Source organism: Muscardinus avellanarius, assembly GCF_963383645.1.
Source record: "Muscardinus avellanarius genome assembly, chromosome: 15".
NCBI lineage: Eukaryota > Metazoa > Chordata > Mammalia > Rodentia > Gliridae > Muscardinus > Muscardinus avellanarius.
This window is the reverse complement of record NC_137801.1, coordinates 85,785,791-85,802,508: the sequence shown is the minus strand read 5'-3', so window position 1 is coordinate 85,802,508 and position 16,718 is coordinate 85,785,791. Positions and strand designations below refer to the sequence as shown.

The window sequence follows — 16,718 nt, the reverse complement described above, 5'->3', positions numbered from 1 at the left end:
GCGGAGGCACGTCCTCCTCATCCGCCAAGACCTGGAAGATGCTCTAGGGAAGCGGGGCTTGCTAGCTCCCGGGCTTGCTGTGCTGGCGGCTGAGCGGGAGGGCAGGCGTCTGGTCACTGTTCAGCTGCTGCCCACTCTGGCCAGAGTGGGCCACTCGGTGCCCTAGTCTCCATGTCACAGCTGCTTACGGTGGCTCAGGTCTAGTAACTCCAATCAACCTTCCGGCCTGAGCCTCCAGGCAGGGGGAGGAAGGCCATGTGGAGGCCCCAGCTGGGACAGTTTCCTCAGAGAGGGAAAGGAAGGCCATGGGCCAGCATGGGGTCTCACGGTGGAAGGGCCCCTGGAGGGCCAGCAGCAGCGTCCTGGGCCCCTCGCAGCAGCCCGTTAAGCCTGCAGAGAGCTGAGGCCGTCCTGTGGCCACTTAGCCTGCCCTGCCAACACTGGCAAGGTGCACGGAGAGGCCACATGCTCCAGGCTGAACTAAGGCTAGTGGTGGCAGCAGGCGAGGACGGGAGGCCAAGCTTCTCTCCTTTTGCCCTCTAACGTGCTTCTCCAGCCAGGCTGCCAGCTAGTAGAGGCCCCACCTGCAGCCCTCTAGCTCAGGACGCTGCATTCACTCTCAGAAGGATCTAGAAGAGCTAGGCGTGGTGGCGCATGCTTATAATCCCCGCGCTTGGGAGGCGGAGACAGGAGGATCGCGCAGGTTCAAAGCAAGCAGCGCTGGCTTAAGAGACCCTGTTTCCAAATAAAATATAAAATAGGTCTGGGAGTGTAGCCCGGAAGTAGAAGGGTTCCGTCCCCAGTACCACCAAAAAAAAAAAAAAGGATCTAGAGGAGCTTGCCCAGAAATCCCGCTCTGGCTTCCTCCAGTGTGGCTCTGCTTCCCCCCGTGGCCGCCCACCCATGCCGGCCCTGTGGGGCCTGTCCTCGCTCCTGCGCCAGGTTGTGCGGCCTTCCCACGGCCGTCCCTCGAGGCCCAGCGGCCACAGAGGGTGGTGAACACCGGCAGTGTGGCCGCTTCTGATGTGGAGCCCGAACCTCCTTCCCGTCTGTGCAGTGGGAGGATGGACCTCTCTCCAAACTGGCCTGACTAGTGGGGAGAGGGGTGAGCCAGGAAGTGTGAGCAGTAGCCCAGAAAGGCTCGCCACCTCTGGAGCAGCCCAGAGTAGGCGCGTGGCGTTCTCGGGACAGTCGTGAGCTGGCCGAGCGGGACTGTCCAGGGCTGCGCCACCCCCTGGGAACTGCTGTGATAGTTATGGGACATGACAAGGTCACTGGCAGGAATCCAAGGTGAAAGGAACCTTTTGCCTAGGAAGAGAAGCCCAGAAAGGCTTGAGTCGGGCTGCTCCTAACCCCTCCACTCCTCCCAGGCTCAGGACCCTGCTGCAGCTGAAGTGGCAGCGCTCGCTCTGCGAGCCGGGCGAGGCCGTGGGCCTGCTGGCCGCCCAGAGCATCGGGGAGCCCTCCACGCAGATGACCCTGAACACCTTCCACTTCGCGGGCAGAGGCGAGATGAACGTCACCCTGGGTATTCCGAGGTGTGGATGCCGGGGCGGGGTCCTGGCCCTCTCTGGGGGAGGAAGCCATTTAAAGAGGGGGCGTGTAGCCAGGCATGGTGGCACACGCTTGTAATCCCAGCATTCAGGAGGTTGAGACAGGAGGATCGCGGTTCATGGACAGCCTCAGCTACTTAGTGAGGCCCTCTGCAACTCAGTGAGACTCTGTTTGAAAATAAAGAATAAGCTGGGCGTGGTGGTGCACACTTGTAATCCCTGTGCTTGGGAGGCTAAGACAGGAGGATCACACAGGTTTGAAGCCAGCCTCAGCTACTTAGTGAGGCTCTCAGCAACTTAGTGAGACCCTGTTTCCAAATAAAATATTTAAAAAATAAAAATAGGTCTGGGAGTATACCCCGGAGGTAGAAAGCCCCTGGGTTCCACCCCCAGTACCACCAAAAAAAAAAGGAAAGAATAAAAAACAGGGCAGGGGGTGTAGCTCGGAGGTCAAATACCCCTGGGTTCCATCTCCAGACCCACAATAAAAAAAAAGAGGGGATGCAGGCATGGTGGCACACGCTTGTAATCCCCGCGCTTGGGAGGCAGAGACAGGAGGATCACGCAGGTTCGAAGCCACCCTCCGCTGGCGTAAGAGACCCTGTTTCCAAATAAAAAGTATAAAATAGATCTGAGAGTGTAGCCCGGAGGTAGAAGAGTTCCATCCCCAATCCCCCAAAAAAAAGAGGGAGGGAGGGAGGGGGCGTGAGCAAATGAGTGAGAGGGGCTGGGTCCAATCAGTGGAGATCAGGGTTGAAACTGGGGAGCCCGGCTGGTTTCTGTAGCCAGATGGATGTCTAGACCTTTCGAGATCTCCATTTAATCTCTGTCAACTCCTACATCAGAGTTACCGGGATGCTCATGAGACCGTACATGGGGACATTGTTAACCAGCCCAACCCAGCCCCACGCGGACCACTTGGTTTTGTGGCCCCAGGAGCTCCAAGCCTGGCCTCTTGGGCGCGTGTGTCCACGCTACAACGTGGTGACCATTGGGCAGAGGAGGGTGGGTGTCAGATCCGCTGCATCAGACTGTGGTCCTGCCACTTCCGGCAGGTGAACTCTGGGGGTATCCTCCTGCAGAACACGGGAGGCCTGGCTGAGCGCACAGTGCTAGCTGCCTTCCCTGCACCTATTTGTTCAGTAAACACCTGCTGTGTGCACAGTGCAGGCGATCGGAGCCAGATTCAGACACAGCCCATCCTGGAGGAGGCCAGGGCTCCGCGGCCAAGTCTGACATGTGAGGCCTGGCCTCTTCCATCCCAGCGTACTCGCATTGGTGAAGAGGCTTCATGCACGGGAGGGCTCTGGTTACCCGCCGTGACCAGGCATGCCCGTTTTGTGACAGGTTGAGGGAGATCCTAATGGTGGCCAGCGCCAACATCAAGACGCCCATGATGAGCGTGCCCGTGTTCAACACCAGAAAAGCCCTGAAGAGAGTAAAGAGCCTGAAGAAGCGGCTCAGCAGGGTGTGCCTGGGAGAGGTGAGCCCCCCCCAGCCCTGCACACACAGTGCGGCCGCCCGCACGCTGGGCTCCAGTCCCCCAGGAGAGCAGTGCACCAGGATGGCGTGTGCTGCGGTTCCTGCCACCTCTAGAAACCTCGCCCCCCAACTGGCTGTGGGTGTGACTGGGGGCCACACATCCTGCCAGGTGCTGGGCAGGATGGGTCAGGAAGCTTTTAAGATAATCGTTAGTTCTTATTAGCCTTGTGTGCCTAAAAAGTAAAGTCAGAATGCTTCTGGATCCTTACCACTCCACAGGAGCCCTCCTTGCTGACTCAGGCCATTGTCTGGAGGTGGCTTCCAGGCTGCGCCCGCTCCCCACCACCACCAAGAATTCATGCTGCAAGGCACAGGATTTCTTTGGAATTTGGGCTCGTGGCCCAGTCTCTGTCTCCCAAAGCCCTTGACTTTCCCATACCCACTTGAGTACACCGTGACGGCGCACTTGTCCTGGGGCCTGAAGGCGTCGGGCGCGCCCTGTCTGTCTGATTCTAGGTGCTGCAGAAAGTTGACGTCCAGGAATCCTTCTGCATGGGAGAAAAACAGAATAAGTTCCGGCTGTACCAGCTACGCTTTCAGTTCCTGCCACACGCGTATTACCAGCAGGAGAAGTGCCTGCGGCCAGAGGACATTCTGCACTTCATGGAAACGAGGTCAGGACCCGGCCATGCTTGACCTTGACCCACAGGGCGCTCCTGGCCACAGGGCTCCCAGAGATTGGGTGCATCTAGGGAAACAGTAGGCCTACAGCCTGATCTGGAAACCCCGCCCGCGCTGGCTGTGGGTATGACTGGCGGCTGCGCATCGCACCCTGAACTCCCGCTTTGTCTCGGGGCTGGTGGGTCAGGATTGTCGCCAACTGGCATGCATCTGGCATGCACCGCGTTAGGTGGGGAGGATCTGCATGGGGAGAAGGGGAGCCCTGGCAGTGGTGTCCCTGTGGCCTCGGGGGCAGGAGTCCAGGAGGCGCCATGTGGCTCCTGACTTGCCCGTAACCTGTTAGTGACAAGCATCGTGCCGATGCCATGCCCCAGGCGTCCCACGGAGACATTCTGGTCCTTGTCTAGTAGGAGAATGGACTTCCTCCTCCTCTCAAGTTCAAGTTACTGCTGGGCATTTGAAAAGCATAGGCTAGCCGGGGATGTGGCACGCATCTGCAATCCCAGTACTTGGGAGGCTGAGATGGGAGGATCACAAGTTTGTGGCCAGCCTCAGCTACTTAGTGAGGCCCTCTGCCACTTGGTAAGACCCTATTTCCAAATAAAAAAGTCAGTCTGGGGGTGCAGCTCGGAGGTAGAGTGCCCGTGGGCTTGGTCCCCAGCACCAGGGCAAAGCACAGGCTAGGGTTGGGATTAGCTCTGTTGTGGGGCGCTTGCCAAGCACGGGGCATGTGTTCAGTTCCCAGTAATAGTTAGTTAAAAATAAGGAAGGAAAGAAAGAAAAGCTTTGGCCACTCACTTAATGCTGAGTGCTCAGTGCGCAGGACTGAAAGGATGGCTCTCTGGGACTGGGGCCAGCAGAGAGAGCCAGCAAAGCACATCAGCCTGCCAGCCGACCAGGCTGTCCTGCAGGGTCCCCCAGACTGCAGCGCAGCCATCTCAAGGGAGCGCTGTCAGCGCGCAGTCAGGGAGGAGGGCAGCCAGATCCTCTGAGCTAAGGAAAGCCCATCTTAGGATCTAGGTGCATGTTTTTGCTTTTATAAAAGAAAATCTCAGCCAGGTGTGGTGGCGCACACTTGGAATCCCAGCTCTTGGGAGGCTGAGGCAGGAGGATCATTTTGTGGGCAGCCTCAGCTACTTAGTGAGGCCCTCTGCAACTCCGTGAGACCCTGTTTCAAAATAAAGAATAAAATAGGGCTGGGGGTGTAGCTCAGGGGTAGAATGCCACAGGGTTTAATTCCTAGTACCGAAAAAAAAAATTTCTAAGCCAGGCATGGTGGAGCATGCTTGTAATCCCAGCATTTGGGAAGCTGAGACGAAGAATGCAGTTCACAGCCAACCTCAGTTACTTAGGCCCTTTGCAACTCAGTGAGACCCTGTTTCAAAAACAAATAAAGAATAGCCAGGCATGGTAGCGCACGCTTGTAATTCCCCCACTTGGGAGGCTGAGACAGGAGGATCGCACACGTTCGAAGCCAGCCCCAGCTACTTACTGAGGCTCTCAGGAACTTAGTGAGACCCTGTTTCCAAATAAAATAGAAAAAATAGGTCTGGGAGTATAGCCCAGAGGTAGAAAGCCTCTGGATTCCACCCCTAGTACCACCAAAAAAAAAATAAAATAATAGGGCTGGGACTGTAGCTCAGAGGTAGAATTCCTCTGGGTTTAATCTCTAGTACCAAAACAAAACAAAAAGTCTCCTAATTTATAAATACCATCAACTACTTCACATCTTTTTTCTAAAGGCCAAAGAGGCCTAACGATCCTTTCTTTTGACAGGATTTGGCTCTAGGCCACTGGCCACCTCTGACCTAACTAGCTCCCAGGTCTCCCCAGCGGCCATGTGTGTGGCATGAGCGGCAGAGCAGTGGCTGGTCTGCCCTCGGCCCCCATCTGCTTCTCCCCTGAAGATGAGCCTGGCTGTGTTGGGGCGGTGTCGGGGTGGATGACCTGGCCAGGGCTCGCTGGCTGGTGGATCTTGCTCCCTGGGCCTCAGGGAGCACCTGCGCCTGCCTGTGCCATCCTCCAGTCCTCGGTGCCCCTGAGTGATGGGGTGGAGACCAGGATCTGCCCCGCACCCTCCACCTGAGGCCCCGCCTGCCAAGCGGGTAGCCAGCACGAGGTCTGTGTACTGACATCGCCTCTCAGAATTAGAAATAGCAGCTCGCTTTAAGCCCTCCATGGCAGTGGCCGCCCTGGCTCGTCCCCACAGTGAAGTGCCTTCGGCTCCAGGTGGCTCCAGCTGACCTCCAAGGGCTCTGCAGGGATCGAAGGGGCTGCTGCGAACTGGCTGCCGTCACAGTCCCGCCATCAGGCCTCGGGAGCCCGCATAGAAGTGGGCCTGAGCGCGCTTCCGGAAGAGCCACCTCCCCTTCTACCTCCGAGCTACACCCCCAGCCCTAATTTGTACTCTTTATGTTGAAACAGGTCTCACTGAGTTGCAAAGGGCCTCACTAAGTAGCTGAGGCTGTCCGCGAACCGTGATCCTCCTGTCTCAGCCTCCTGAATACTGAGATTGCAAGCGTGCCCACCACGCCCTCTTTACTCCTCACCGTCTCCCTCCCGTCTCGAGCTCTTGTGATGTAGGTTGGAGAGAGGGGCTCTTGTCTAGATGGAGTCTGTTAGGCAGGGGAGGCCCCGCTGTCCCTGCTGGCTCCCCGCTCCCTCCAAGGCGTGTGTGAGTTACTTAGAGAACGGGCCGCTCAGGCCTGGGCTGGGAGCACAGGGCTTCAGGCCCTGGTCCCGGCTGTGTCACAAGAATCTAGAGTCCAGAGCTGTTGCCAGGCACCTTCAGAAATAGCCAAGAGCTGTGTTTCTAAGTGATTATTTATGCATGGTGAAGATTCCTCTGCCACCCGCCCTCCTGTCCCCTTTCAGTTGCTACACAAGCTTCAGAGAGCAGTCACCGTGCCCTCTGCAAAAGCACCGAAGGGCAGAATGTGTGCATCACCAGGAAAGCACTGGTCCACGGCTAACATTTCCACCGCGTACTGGCCAGGTGTTTGTTCTGTCTCTCGCCTTCTCCTGTGCTCTTGCTAGTCCTGGTCACCAACGGAGGCGGGCGAGGTAGAAAGGAGTGCCAGCTGGTGGTCAGGGAGGTTCCGGAGGTGTCCCTCTGGGCGTCACTCAGCCTTGAAGGACGGCACGGTTCCAGCAGGTAGAGGGGCAGGGAAGTCGCTGTCAGAGTCAGCCACATAAGAAAGGCCGGCAGTGTGCGGGGAGCGCAGAGCACCGGGGTCGCCCGCACTGAGACCCACCGGGGCGCCTGAGTAGCTGAGTGGCCCGCTGGTGCCAGCTCACTCATCTCCCCTGCCTGTCCACTCAGCATTCTCCTGTCTCCCATTGGCGTGTGTCTTTCTAAAGTCAAGTCTGCCTCCTCTGTCTGCCCCTCCTGTCCTGTTCCCCGCACCTGGAAAAGCTTTGGGAACCTTTTTTCTACCAAGGACAGAAACCTCAGCAAGACTGTACCTCTTTAAAAGCCTTTAAGCTGGCCGGGCTTGGTGATGCACACTTGTAATCCCCGCGCTTGGGAGGCTTAGACGGGAGGCTGAGACAGGAGGATCGCACAGGTTCGAAGCCAGCCTCAGCTACTCAGTGAGGCTCTCAGCAACTTAGTGAGACCCTGTTTCCAGATAAAGTATAAAATAGGTCTGAGAGTATAGCCCGGAAGTAGAAAGCCTCTGGGTTCCACCCCCAGTACCACCAAAAAAACAAACAAACAAACAAACAAACCCTTTAAGCTGGTGGTGGCACACACCTGGAATCCCAGAACTTAGGAGGCTGAGACAGAAGAACTGCAGGTTCAAGCCCAGCTGTAGCAATTCAGCAAGATTCTTGTCAACTTAGTGACACCCTGTTTCAAAACAAAAAATAAGAAAAGGGTAGGGGTGCATCTCAGAAGAGAATGCCTTTGGGTTCACTCCCCAGTGCAAGAGGGAGGGAGGGAGAGGAAGAGAAAGAGATCTTTTTAAAAAGTGGACCCAGAGCCGGGCGTGGTGGGCACGCTTGTAATCCCCGCGCTTGGGAGACTGAGACAGGAGGATCGCAGGTTCGAAGCCAGCCTCGGTTATTTAGTGAGGCTCCAGCAACTTAGTGAGACCCTGTTTCCAAATAAAGTATAAAATAGGTCTGGGAGTATAGCCTGGAGGTAGAAAGCCCCTGGGTTCCACCCCCGTACCAAAAAAAAAAAGTAGACCCAGGTGCAATGATGCACACCTGTAATCCCAGTGCCTAAGAGCTGAGATAGGAGGATCACAGATTGGAAGTCAGCCTCAGCAATTCAGCAAGACTTTCAAAATATAAAAGAAGGGCTGGGAGTGTGGCCAAGAGGTAGAGTGCCCTGGGTCCAATCCCAGCGCAAAAGAAAAAGAGGGGAGAAGGAAGATGACCTCTTGTTTGTTTTATGTTTTGTTCTTTGGTTGTACTGGGATGGACCCAGGGGCCTTCTACCTCTGGGCTATCCCCCCAGGTCTATTTTTTATATTTTATTTGGAAACAAGGTCTTACTAAGTTGCAGAGAGCCTCACTAAGTAGCTGAGGCTGGCTGAGAACCTGTGATCCTCCTGTCTCAGCCTCCCAAGTACTGGGATTGTAAACGTTCTTTTGTTCTTAAATGAGAAAAACAGTAACATTTGGCCTGCCTTTTTTTTTTTTTTTTTTTTTTTTGTGGTGGTGGTGGTGGTGGTGGTGGTGGTGGTGGTGGTGGTGGTGGTACTGGGGATGGAACCCAGGGCTTTCTACATCCGGGCTACACTCCCAGTCATATTTTTTATACTTTATTTGGAAACAGGGTCTCTTAAGCCAGCTAAGGTTGGCTTCGAACCTGCACGATCCTCCTGCCTCAGCCTCCCAAGCGCAGGGATTACAAGCGTGGGCCACCATGCCCGGCTTGACCTGCCTTTTTTCAGTTTAAGACCCTAAGCCCCCTGGGGTCTAGGATCCCACTTTTCATCTTTGCCCCAGGGGTTGTGAGGGTGGCCGTGCAAGGGACCTGAAGTGCCGCAGTCGGAAGGCTCTTCTGGCCTGATGGAGAGGCCGCACAGACACGAGGGCGTCTGGTCCCTGTCCTGCAGGAGAGGGCGGAGGGTGTACTGGCACGGGCTCCTGCAGGCGCTCTCCTTTCTTCAGATTCTTTAAACTTCTGATGGAGGCCATCAGAAAGAAGAACAGCAAAGCATCGGCCTTCAGGAGCGTGAACGCCCGAAGAGCCACGCAGCGGGACCTCGATGGCGACGTGGGGGAGTCGGGCCGGAGTCGGGTGAGTGCGTCTGGCCGTGGCCATCCTTCCCACTTGGCTGGCGTGTTCTGCCGCTCAGCAGCCACGTCTGGTTCCCAGGCCTGCGGGGCCGGGCCTCTGGACAGCCATCTCTGCTCTCAGGGACCTCTGTGGGGCGCGGTCTGAGGACGGGTGTTAAGTGACACCCACACTGAGCCCTGAAGGTTCTTTTACGGTTGCTCTGCCTTTAACATGGCAGGCCACAGGAGACCTGGCAAGACCGGAGTGTTATATTGAAATGTGGTGAGAGGGGAGGAGGGAAAGCCACTGGAGACAGCAGTCGGGCACTGAGTCACCTCTGCAGAGGCCGGGAGCAGTCAGACCTGAGCAGTCCAAGGGCGGCCCCGGCAGGCGGAGCGCACGCCACCCGCCGGCCCACCTGAGCCACCTCCACAGGCCTGTCCCGAGGAGACACTAGCCACTCCTGCCCTGAGACTGCTCGAGTCACTGACACAGCGCGCATGGGCGCGGACTGCCTCTGAAGTCTGCCAGAAAGGCATTAATACTGGCTTTTATGGTTTGGGTTTTTTTTTTTTTTTTTTTTTTTTTTTTTTTTTTTTTTTTTGGTGGTGCTGGGGATGAAATCCAGGGGCCTTCTACCTCCGGGCTACACTCCCAGACCTATTTTATACTTTTTTTATTTGGAAACAGGCTCTCTTAAGCCAGCTAACACTGGTTTCGAACCTGTGCATTCCTCCTGTCTCGGCCTTCCAAGCGTGGGGGTTACAAGTGTGCGCCACCACACCTGGCTCTTGGTTTGGGGTTTTTTTGTATTTTTTGTTTTGTTTTGTTTGGGGTTTTTGGTATTTTGTTTTTTGCGGGTCTGGGGATGGAACCCAGGGGCATTCGATCTCCAAGCTACACCCCCGGCCCTTTTTTTATTATTATTTTGAAACGGGTTCTTACTGAGTTGCAAAGGGCCTCACTAAGTAGCTGAGGCTGTCCGTGAACCGCAATCCTCCAGTCTCAGCCTCCCAAATGCTGGGATTACACATGTGTGCCACCACGCCCAGCAATACTGGTTTTTAAAATACTCAATATTCCACCACCACAGCTCTCCCTACAGGATTAAAGTATTTAGAATAATGTTTTATACCATCTTTTTTTTAACAACTTGGAAACCCCAGTACTCTTTTTTAATATTAAAAAATGGAAGTCTAAAGCTGGTTGTGGTAGCTCACACTTGTAATCCCAGTACTTGGGAGGCTGAGACAGGATCACAAGTTCAAGGACAGCCTCAGCAAGTAGTGCGGCCTTCATCAGCCTAGTGAGACCCTGTTTCAAAATGAGAGAGAGACAGACAGACAGTCAGTCAGTCTTAGCCAGGCTGTGGTTCATGCTTATAGCCCTCTACGTGGCGGTCTGAAGCACATGAATCCCAGGTTGCCAGCCTCAGCAGCTTAGGCCCTGTGTCAAAATAAAGGTAAGACAGGGCTGGGAGTTTAGCTCAGTGGAGAGCTCCCCTGGGCTCCATCCAGAGTACCACAGGGGAAGGGAGGGAGTCTGCCAGGCACAGTCTGTAATTCCACAAACTCAGGAGGCTGAGGCAGGAGGCTCACAGGTTGGAGGCTAGCCTGGGCAATTTAGCGAGACCCTATCTCAAAATATAAAAAGGGCTGGGGGTGTAGCTCAGTGGAGAGCATGCTTGGGTATAAGCCTCAGTACCCCATAAGAAAGAGAGAGAGAAAAATGAGAGGCAGGGGAAGGAGGCCTGGACTCGGGGGCCAGACTGAGCAGAGCGGGAAGGTGCGTGTGGGTGTCGTGGTGGCCGGCCGGGAGGGAGGGCCAGGTGAGTGCTGGGTCACCTAGCACTGATGTCTAATCGCCTTCCTGTCCCCCAACCACAGGGCGAGCAGGAGGAGGAGGAGGAGGAGGGGAACATCGTGGATGCGGAGGCTGACGAGGGCGACGCCGACGCCTCTGACGCCAAACGCAAGGAGAAGCAGGAGGAGGAGGTGAGGGGCTCCGGGACGCCCCATGGGAGCCCCAGCAGCTGCCTGCCACGCACCTTCCGCCTCTCTCTGGCACGGGGCTTGTGGGCAGGAACGGTAGGGCCGGCTCCGCGTTAGCCTTTGGGCCGGGCTGGCCCTGGATTGAGCAGGACTCAGGCCAGAGGTCAGACTGCCTCTCCCCCAGACCCGGGGAATGTGTGAACCTCCTCTGAGGGCAGCCGGGGAGGGTTTCCAAGCCTGGACGCCGGAGCAGGGAGACCATGAGGGCGGCAGGGTGCCTGTGCCTGGCAGCTGGGGCACGGTGGGCCCCGAGTGACGACTTTGCTTCCTTGCAGGTGGATTATGAGAGCGAGGAGGAGGAGGAGAAGGAGGGAGAGGAGGATGCGGAGGACGCTCAGGAGGAAGGGAACGTCCAGGGGGAAGGCTCCCAGGAGCCTGATGAGGAGGTGGGCTCCGGCCCCGAGGAGGACTTGCCCCAGAGACCTCCCCGCCAGCCTAGAGGCCAGGGGGCCGAGGCGGTGGAGCGCCGGGTCCAGGCCGTGCGCGAGGCCCACTCGTTCATTGAGGACTACCAGTACGACACGGAGGAGAGCCTCTGGTGCCAGGTGAGCGGCGCACGGCGGCCAGGGCTCAGCGCCTGCATAGACAGTTATAGACCCCCGCCCCAGAGCACACCCAGCCCCGGCGCCGCAGGCCTCGGCCGCCCTCGAGCTGGGCCATCTCCGGCCTCCACCCCCAGGTGACAGTGAAGCTGCCGCTGATGAGGATCGGCTTCGACATGAGCTCCCTGCTGGTGTCCTTGGCCCACAGCGCCGTCGTCCACACGACCAAGGGCATCACCCGCTGTCTCCTGAACGAGACGGCCAACAGTAAGAACGAGAAGGAGCTGGTGCTGAGCACAGAGGGCATCAACCTCCCGGAGCTGTTCAAGTATGCCGAGGTAGGCTCGCGGGCTCTGCGGGGCACTTCCCGGGCCGCCCACTCCTGGCCTCGCCCACCTGCGGGGCTCGTGAGCCTGTAGAGCCCAGCGCTGCGAACCCATGACCACTGCTCACCCAGACCCCGGGGAGTACAAGTGTCCTTTTCTCCTTGAAAGTCTTCTTGAAGTAAAGACTTTCCCATAGTGGGCTATAAGAAATGACTTGCTGCCAGGCATGGTGGCACACGCTTGTAATCCCCACACTTGGGAGGCTGAGACAGGAGGATCGCACAGGTTCGAAGCCAGCATCAGCTACTTAGTGAGGCTCTCAGCAACTTAGTGAGACCCTGTTTCCAAATAAAATAGAAAATAGGTCTGGGAGTGTAGCCCTAAGGTAGAAAGCCCCAGGGTTCCACCCCCAGTGCCACCAAAAAAAAAAGAAAAGAAATGGCTTGCTGCATCGGCAGCCTGGCTGCTGCTCATTTAACTGGCAAAGGAGGCCAGGCCTGGCCCTGCCCACAGCACATCGGCCCTTGCCCCTGCGGTGCTTTTAGCATCCCCCATAGGACAGGAGGGCCCTGGGCCCCCGAGGGGCAGCCTCCAGGCTCCCAGCCTGACCTGGGCTCTGCTCAGTCGTGGGGCTGTGTCAGCAAGGACCAGGCAGGCTGCCCGACTCCACTTGCCGCCTGCGGGATCCGCCCAGCCAGCCAGGTCTCGTGCTTTCTCATGGGCCTAAGGCTTGTCCTGAGTCTTGTGAGCCCTGGGGCCTGGCCTGCCTGTGGGAGCAGCTTCCTGTCACCCGGCGTGGGCCACCTCTCGGCAGGGAGAGTCGTGGGAGGGAGCAGGCGGCCGGACCACGGAGTCCCTCCCACCCCAGGTGCTTGATCTGCGCCGCCTCTACACCAACGACATCCACGCCATGGCCAGCACGTACGGCATCGAGGCCGCGCTGCGTGTGATCGAGAAGGAGATCAAGGATGTGTTTGCTGTGTACGGTGAGGATGCTGGTGCCCGAGGCCAGGGGGCCAGCCTGAGGAGGCCGCGGTGTCCGCCATGGCCATCCCCCGGGGTAGCAGCGTGCTTGACCGTGTCCTGGGCTGAGGATGTGGCAGATCCTGGGGGCCGCCCCGGAGCAGCCTGGCTCGTGTCGGGTGACACTCGGTGGTTGGCCCCCTGGCCCTGCTCTGTGTTTGACCTCGCCGGCCCCGCGACAGGCATCGCAGTCGATCCTCGTCACCTCTCGCTGGTCGCCGATTACATGTGCTTTGAGGGTGTCTACAAGCCACTGAACCGCTTCGGGATCCAGTCGAACTCCTCCCCTCTGCAGCAGATGACGTTTGAAACCAGCTTCCAATTTCTGAAGCAGGCCACCATGATGGGTCAGCTTGGGCCACCTGTCCCACAGTGCCCTGGGGCGGGAAGGCGGGAGAGTGGCAGGCACCCTGGGCCGGGGAGATCGGGGCACGCCTCTGAGGTGCCTCATGCAGTCCTCCCCACAGCCTGACCCAGGCTCTCGTGTCTCACAGGATCCCACGACGAGCTGAGGTCGCCTTCAGCCTGCCTCGTGGTGGGAAAGGTGGTCAAGGGCGGGACAGGCCTGTTCGAGCTCAAGCAGCCCCTGAGGTAGCGGCCCCGCAGCGCCCTCCCCGCCGGCCAGGAGGACCTGGGTGCAGACGTGGCTGGCCAGCCCTCCACGTGAGAGGACCGGAGGTCAGACTACAGGGCACCAGTGCAGCAGGGACCTTGGCTCTGGGCTCGCCGCTTCACCCAGCAAGTGGCAGCGTGCCTTCCTCGTCCCCGAGCCCTCCATGATGCCCAGGGTTTGCTTGGGCTGCAGGGGCCTCAGCAGCCAAGTCCCTGACAAAAGCTCCAGGGCCGCTCGGCAGAACACCGAGGGCGGCAGCATTGGCTGCAGGGCAGGGAAGCAAGACGCCAGCCCAGGGGACCAGTGGCTACAGGTGGCGTGGAGGCCGCTCATCCCTGCCACCTTGTGGCTCAGTGCCCGTGACCAGACTGGTCCCCGGCCCGGCAGCGGCTGGTGTCTACGAGGCCCCAGCTGCTCGCCCACACCGAAACCCCAAGTTCCCTGCTGGGGCCATTGGTCAGGCCTCCGGCTTTCCGGCTCTACTCAGCCTGGTGCCAAGGCCTGTGTGCATGGGCACACGCGGCCCGGGTCATCCCGGCCCCTCTCCCCAGCCCAGCAGCAAGGTGCCCCGGCTCGGACAGAAGAGGTTTTGTAAAACCACACCGTTCTATTTTTGTCTAATGTTATTCCAGCTCAGGCTGAGCAATAAACACCACTGAAACTAGCTGTTGGGAGGAAAAGATTTGGCTTTTTCCTTTGCCTCTGGTGTTTGGTTTCTGCACTGGGGTCTGTCGGTCAGATCTCAGGCCCCCTTCCTGCCTTCACTGAGCACATGGGGCACTCAGCCCTGCCCGCCTCTGGCCCCACGACCAGAAGCCCAGCTTGGAGCCAGGGAAGGAGCTCTGCTAGCGCTGGTGGGCGGGAGGGCTCCACAGTGACCCTGGGGTCGGGTCAGGGTCCCGGGAAAGTGCTGGGCTGCCCCCCAGACACCTGTCAGAGGCCAGGCCCCTACAGCCCACCCTGCCCACTGGGGGCTTGGCACAGGGGCGTGTGGCAGCTCCCCGGAGGCAGGAAGAGGCGCCCTGGAGCCTGCAGGGCGAGGTGCTGGTCCCTTCCTGGAGGGCTTCTCGGAGCCACCAGGCGCCGCGTGGCTGTGACCACGAGGGCGCGCGAGGGGGGGTTGGTTTGCTGCCATTGCTGTGGGGTCAGCCCAAGCCCTGAGTGCTGGCAGGCCTGCGCCGAACGCTTACCTCCCAACCATTGTGCATACAGTGAAGATAATAGAGGGGGTGTCTTGTGCAGAAAGCCCGTTACAGAGGCTGGCTCTGCAGGGAAGTGCTGGCAGGTGCCTGCAGCCCTCGCCACTGAGGAGGCAGAGATGGAGCATCATCTGAGGCCAGGAGCCTGAGACTGGCTCAGACAGGCGGCCCGGGCGTGGTGGCACGCATCTGTAGTCTAGCACTTGGAGGCTACCCAGGAGAGTTGCAAGTTTGAGGCCAGCCTGAACAGTTTAGCAAGACCCTCAGCCACTTGGTGAGACCGCATTCAGAATAAAAGGGCCAGGGCTCCAGCTCAGCGGTGGGCGCCCTTATGTTCAGCCCTCAGCACCGAGACCCGCCAGCTGTCTCAGCCTACTAAGTACTGAAGTCACGGGCGTGCCACCACACCTGGCTACCAACACCTAGCTGCACGATACTCATTAATACAGCGCCGTAATGCAAATCTAGGGTTTTTATTGCTGTAGTCAAGGCAATTGCAACTCAGAATTGAACGATCAAAAGTGCTATGAATACTCAAAGCTCTGCGTTCACGTATGTGCAACCAAAGATGGTTGAAATCAACCTCGAAAGTAACAGGATGCCAGGCATGGTGCACCTGCCCGGAATTCCAGCACTTAGGAGGCTGAGCCAGAAGCATGAAGAGTCGAGGCCTGCCTCACCAGCTTAGGGAGACCCTATTTCCAAATAAAAAATAACCACAACCAGGTATGGTGGCACACGCCTGTAATCCCTGTACTTGGAAGGCTGAGACAGGAGGATCACAGGTTTGAGGACAGCCTCAGCAAATAGACTCTCATCAACCTAGCTTGGCTCTGAAAGGAGCCGGGCGCAGTGGTGCACGCCTGTTTCAAAATAAATAAAATCGGACTAGGGGTGTAGCTCGAAGATAGAATGCCCCTGGGTTCAACCCCTAGTCCCTAAAAATAAGAGCTGGGGTTGTAGCTCAGAGGCAGAATGCCCCTGGGTTCAGTCCCTAGCACCACAAAAGGGGGGGGGGGGGACAAAATGGAAGGGCATCCGCAAGGAACCGGCAGCCCGCTGCAGAGGAGCCGCAGCAGAGCCATCGCCAGTGTTGAGTGAGGGGGCCCCGGGGAGGAAGTGGCGACCAGGACCCAGAGGCGGCCACGGCACATGGGGGAGGGCAAGGACTGGCTGTGGCTTTCAGTAGAGAAAGCCGACGCCCAGGGCCCACAGGCAGAGCTGGGAGGCGCCTGGTGGCCTCCCGAGGGAAGAGGCAGGCGCCCCTTGACACCTTCCTCAGACCCTGCCCCCTCCCACCCCCCGCTGGGCCTGTCAGCCTCAGGAATCGAAGCAGGGCCCAAGTCTTCTCAGGACCCTGAGCACTGTGTCTGTCCTCAGAGCCGTCTATTGATATCAGAGCACCGCAAGATCTGGAAAAGTGATGGCATATACCCGCTCGCCGGCAGAGTACCTCACACTGGTATTATCCAACTGGAGGGAGACCTGTTGGGACGAGGGCAGAGGTCACCCAAAAGGTCTGGCCGTCCAAACAGGGAACCCATTCACTGTGGTAGCCCCTTGGACACTGTTACCTCCCACCTGGGAACAGCTGAAACTATAGCTCATCACCTACTGACAAGCCACCCAGAAGATGGTCAATACACCCCAAACTGGCTTGCGACTACCGGACTGATGCCATCCTCATGCGCCACGTGATCACTTCTCAGGACACCTCTGAAAGGAGCCAAGCCGGGCGCAGTGGTGCACGCCTGGAACCCCAGCACCCCGGAGCCCCTGAGACAGGAGGATCGCGGCTTGGAGGCCGCCTCTGCAACTTAGCAAGACCTTGTTTCAAAACTAAAAAGATGGGGATGTGGCTTGCAGGTAGCGTGTCCCTGGGTTCAATCCCCCACAACAAAGAAAATACACCAGACCCCGCCCTGGCTTCCTGAGCACTAATTCCGGAGCCAGCACAGGATGTCAAGCTCAGAGTAAAGGCTGTGCAGGGCACACGGTGGCAGGCAGGCAGAAAA

At 58.0% G+C, this 16,718-nt stretch overlaps 1 protein-coding gene across 1 annotated transcript in view; it reads left to right on the top strand.

The window, feature by feature from the left end:
* Nucleotides 1-13,486, top strand: part of POLR1A (RNA polymerase I subunit A) — a gene marked incomplete at both ends in the record, with an annotated part of 68,860 nt that extends 55,374 nt beyond the window's left edge. The window contains 10 exons of the mRNA XM_080711847.1: nt 1,371-1,538; nt 2,901-3,036; nt 3,552-3,709; nt 8,841-8,970; nt 10,836-10,943; nt 11,276-11,545; nt 11,680-11,880; nt 12,737-12,854; nt 13,074-13,238; nt 13,386-13,486. Of these exons, the coding sequence (XP_080567973.1) occupies nt 1,371-1,538; nt 2,901-3,036; nt 3,552-3,709; nt 8,841-8,970; nt 10,836-10,943; nt 11,276-11,545; nt 11,680-11,880; nt 12,737-12,854; nt 13,074-13,238; nt 13,386-13,486 (1,555 nt within the window). The remainder of the gene's footprint in view (nt 1-1,370; nt 1,539-2,900; nt 3,037-3,551; nt 3,710-8,840; nt 8,971-10,835; nt 10,944-11,275; nt 11,546-11,679; nt 11,881-12,736; nt 12,855-13,073; nt 13,239-13,385) is intronic.
* Between the last annotated feature and the right edge of the window lie 3,232 nt (nt 13,487-16,718).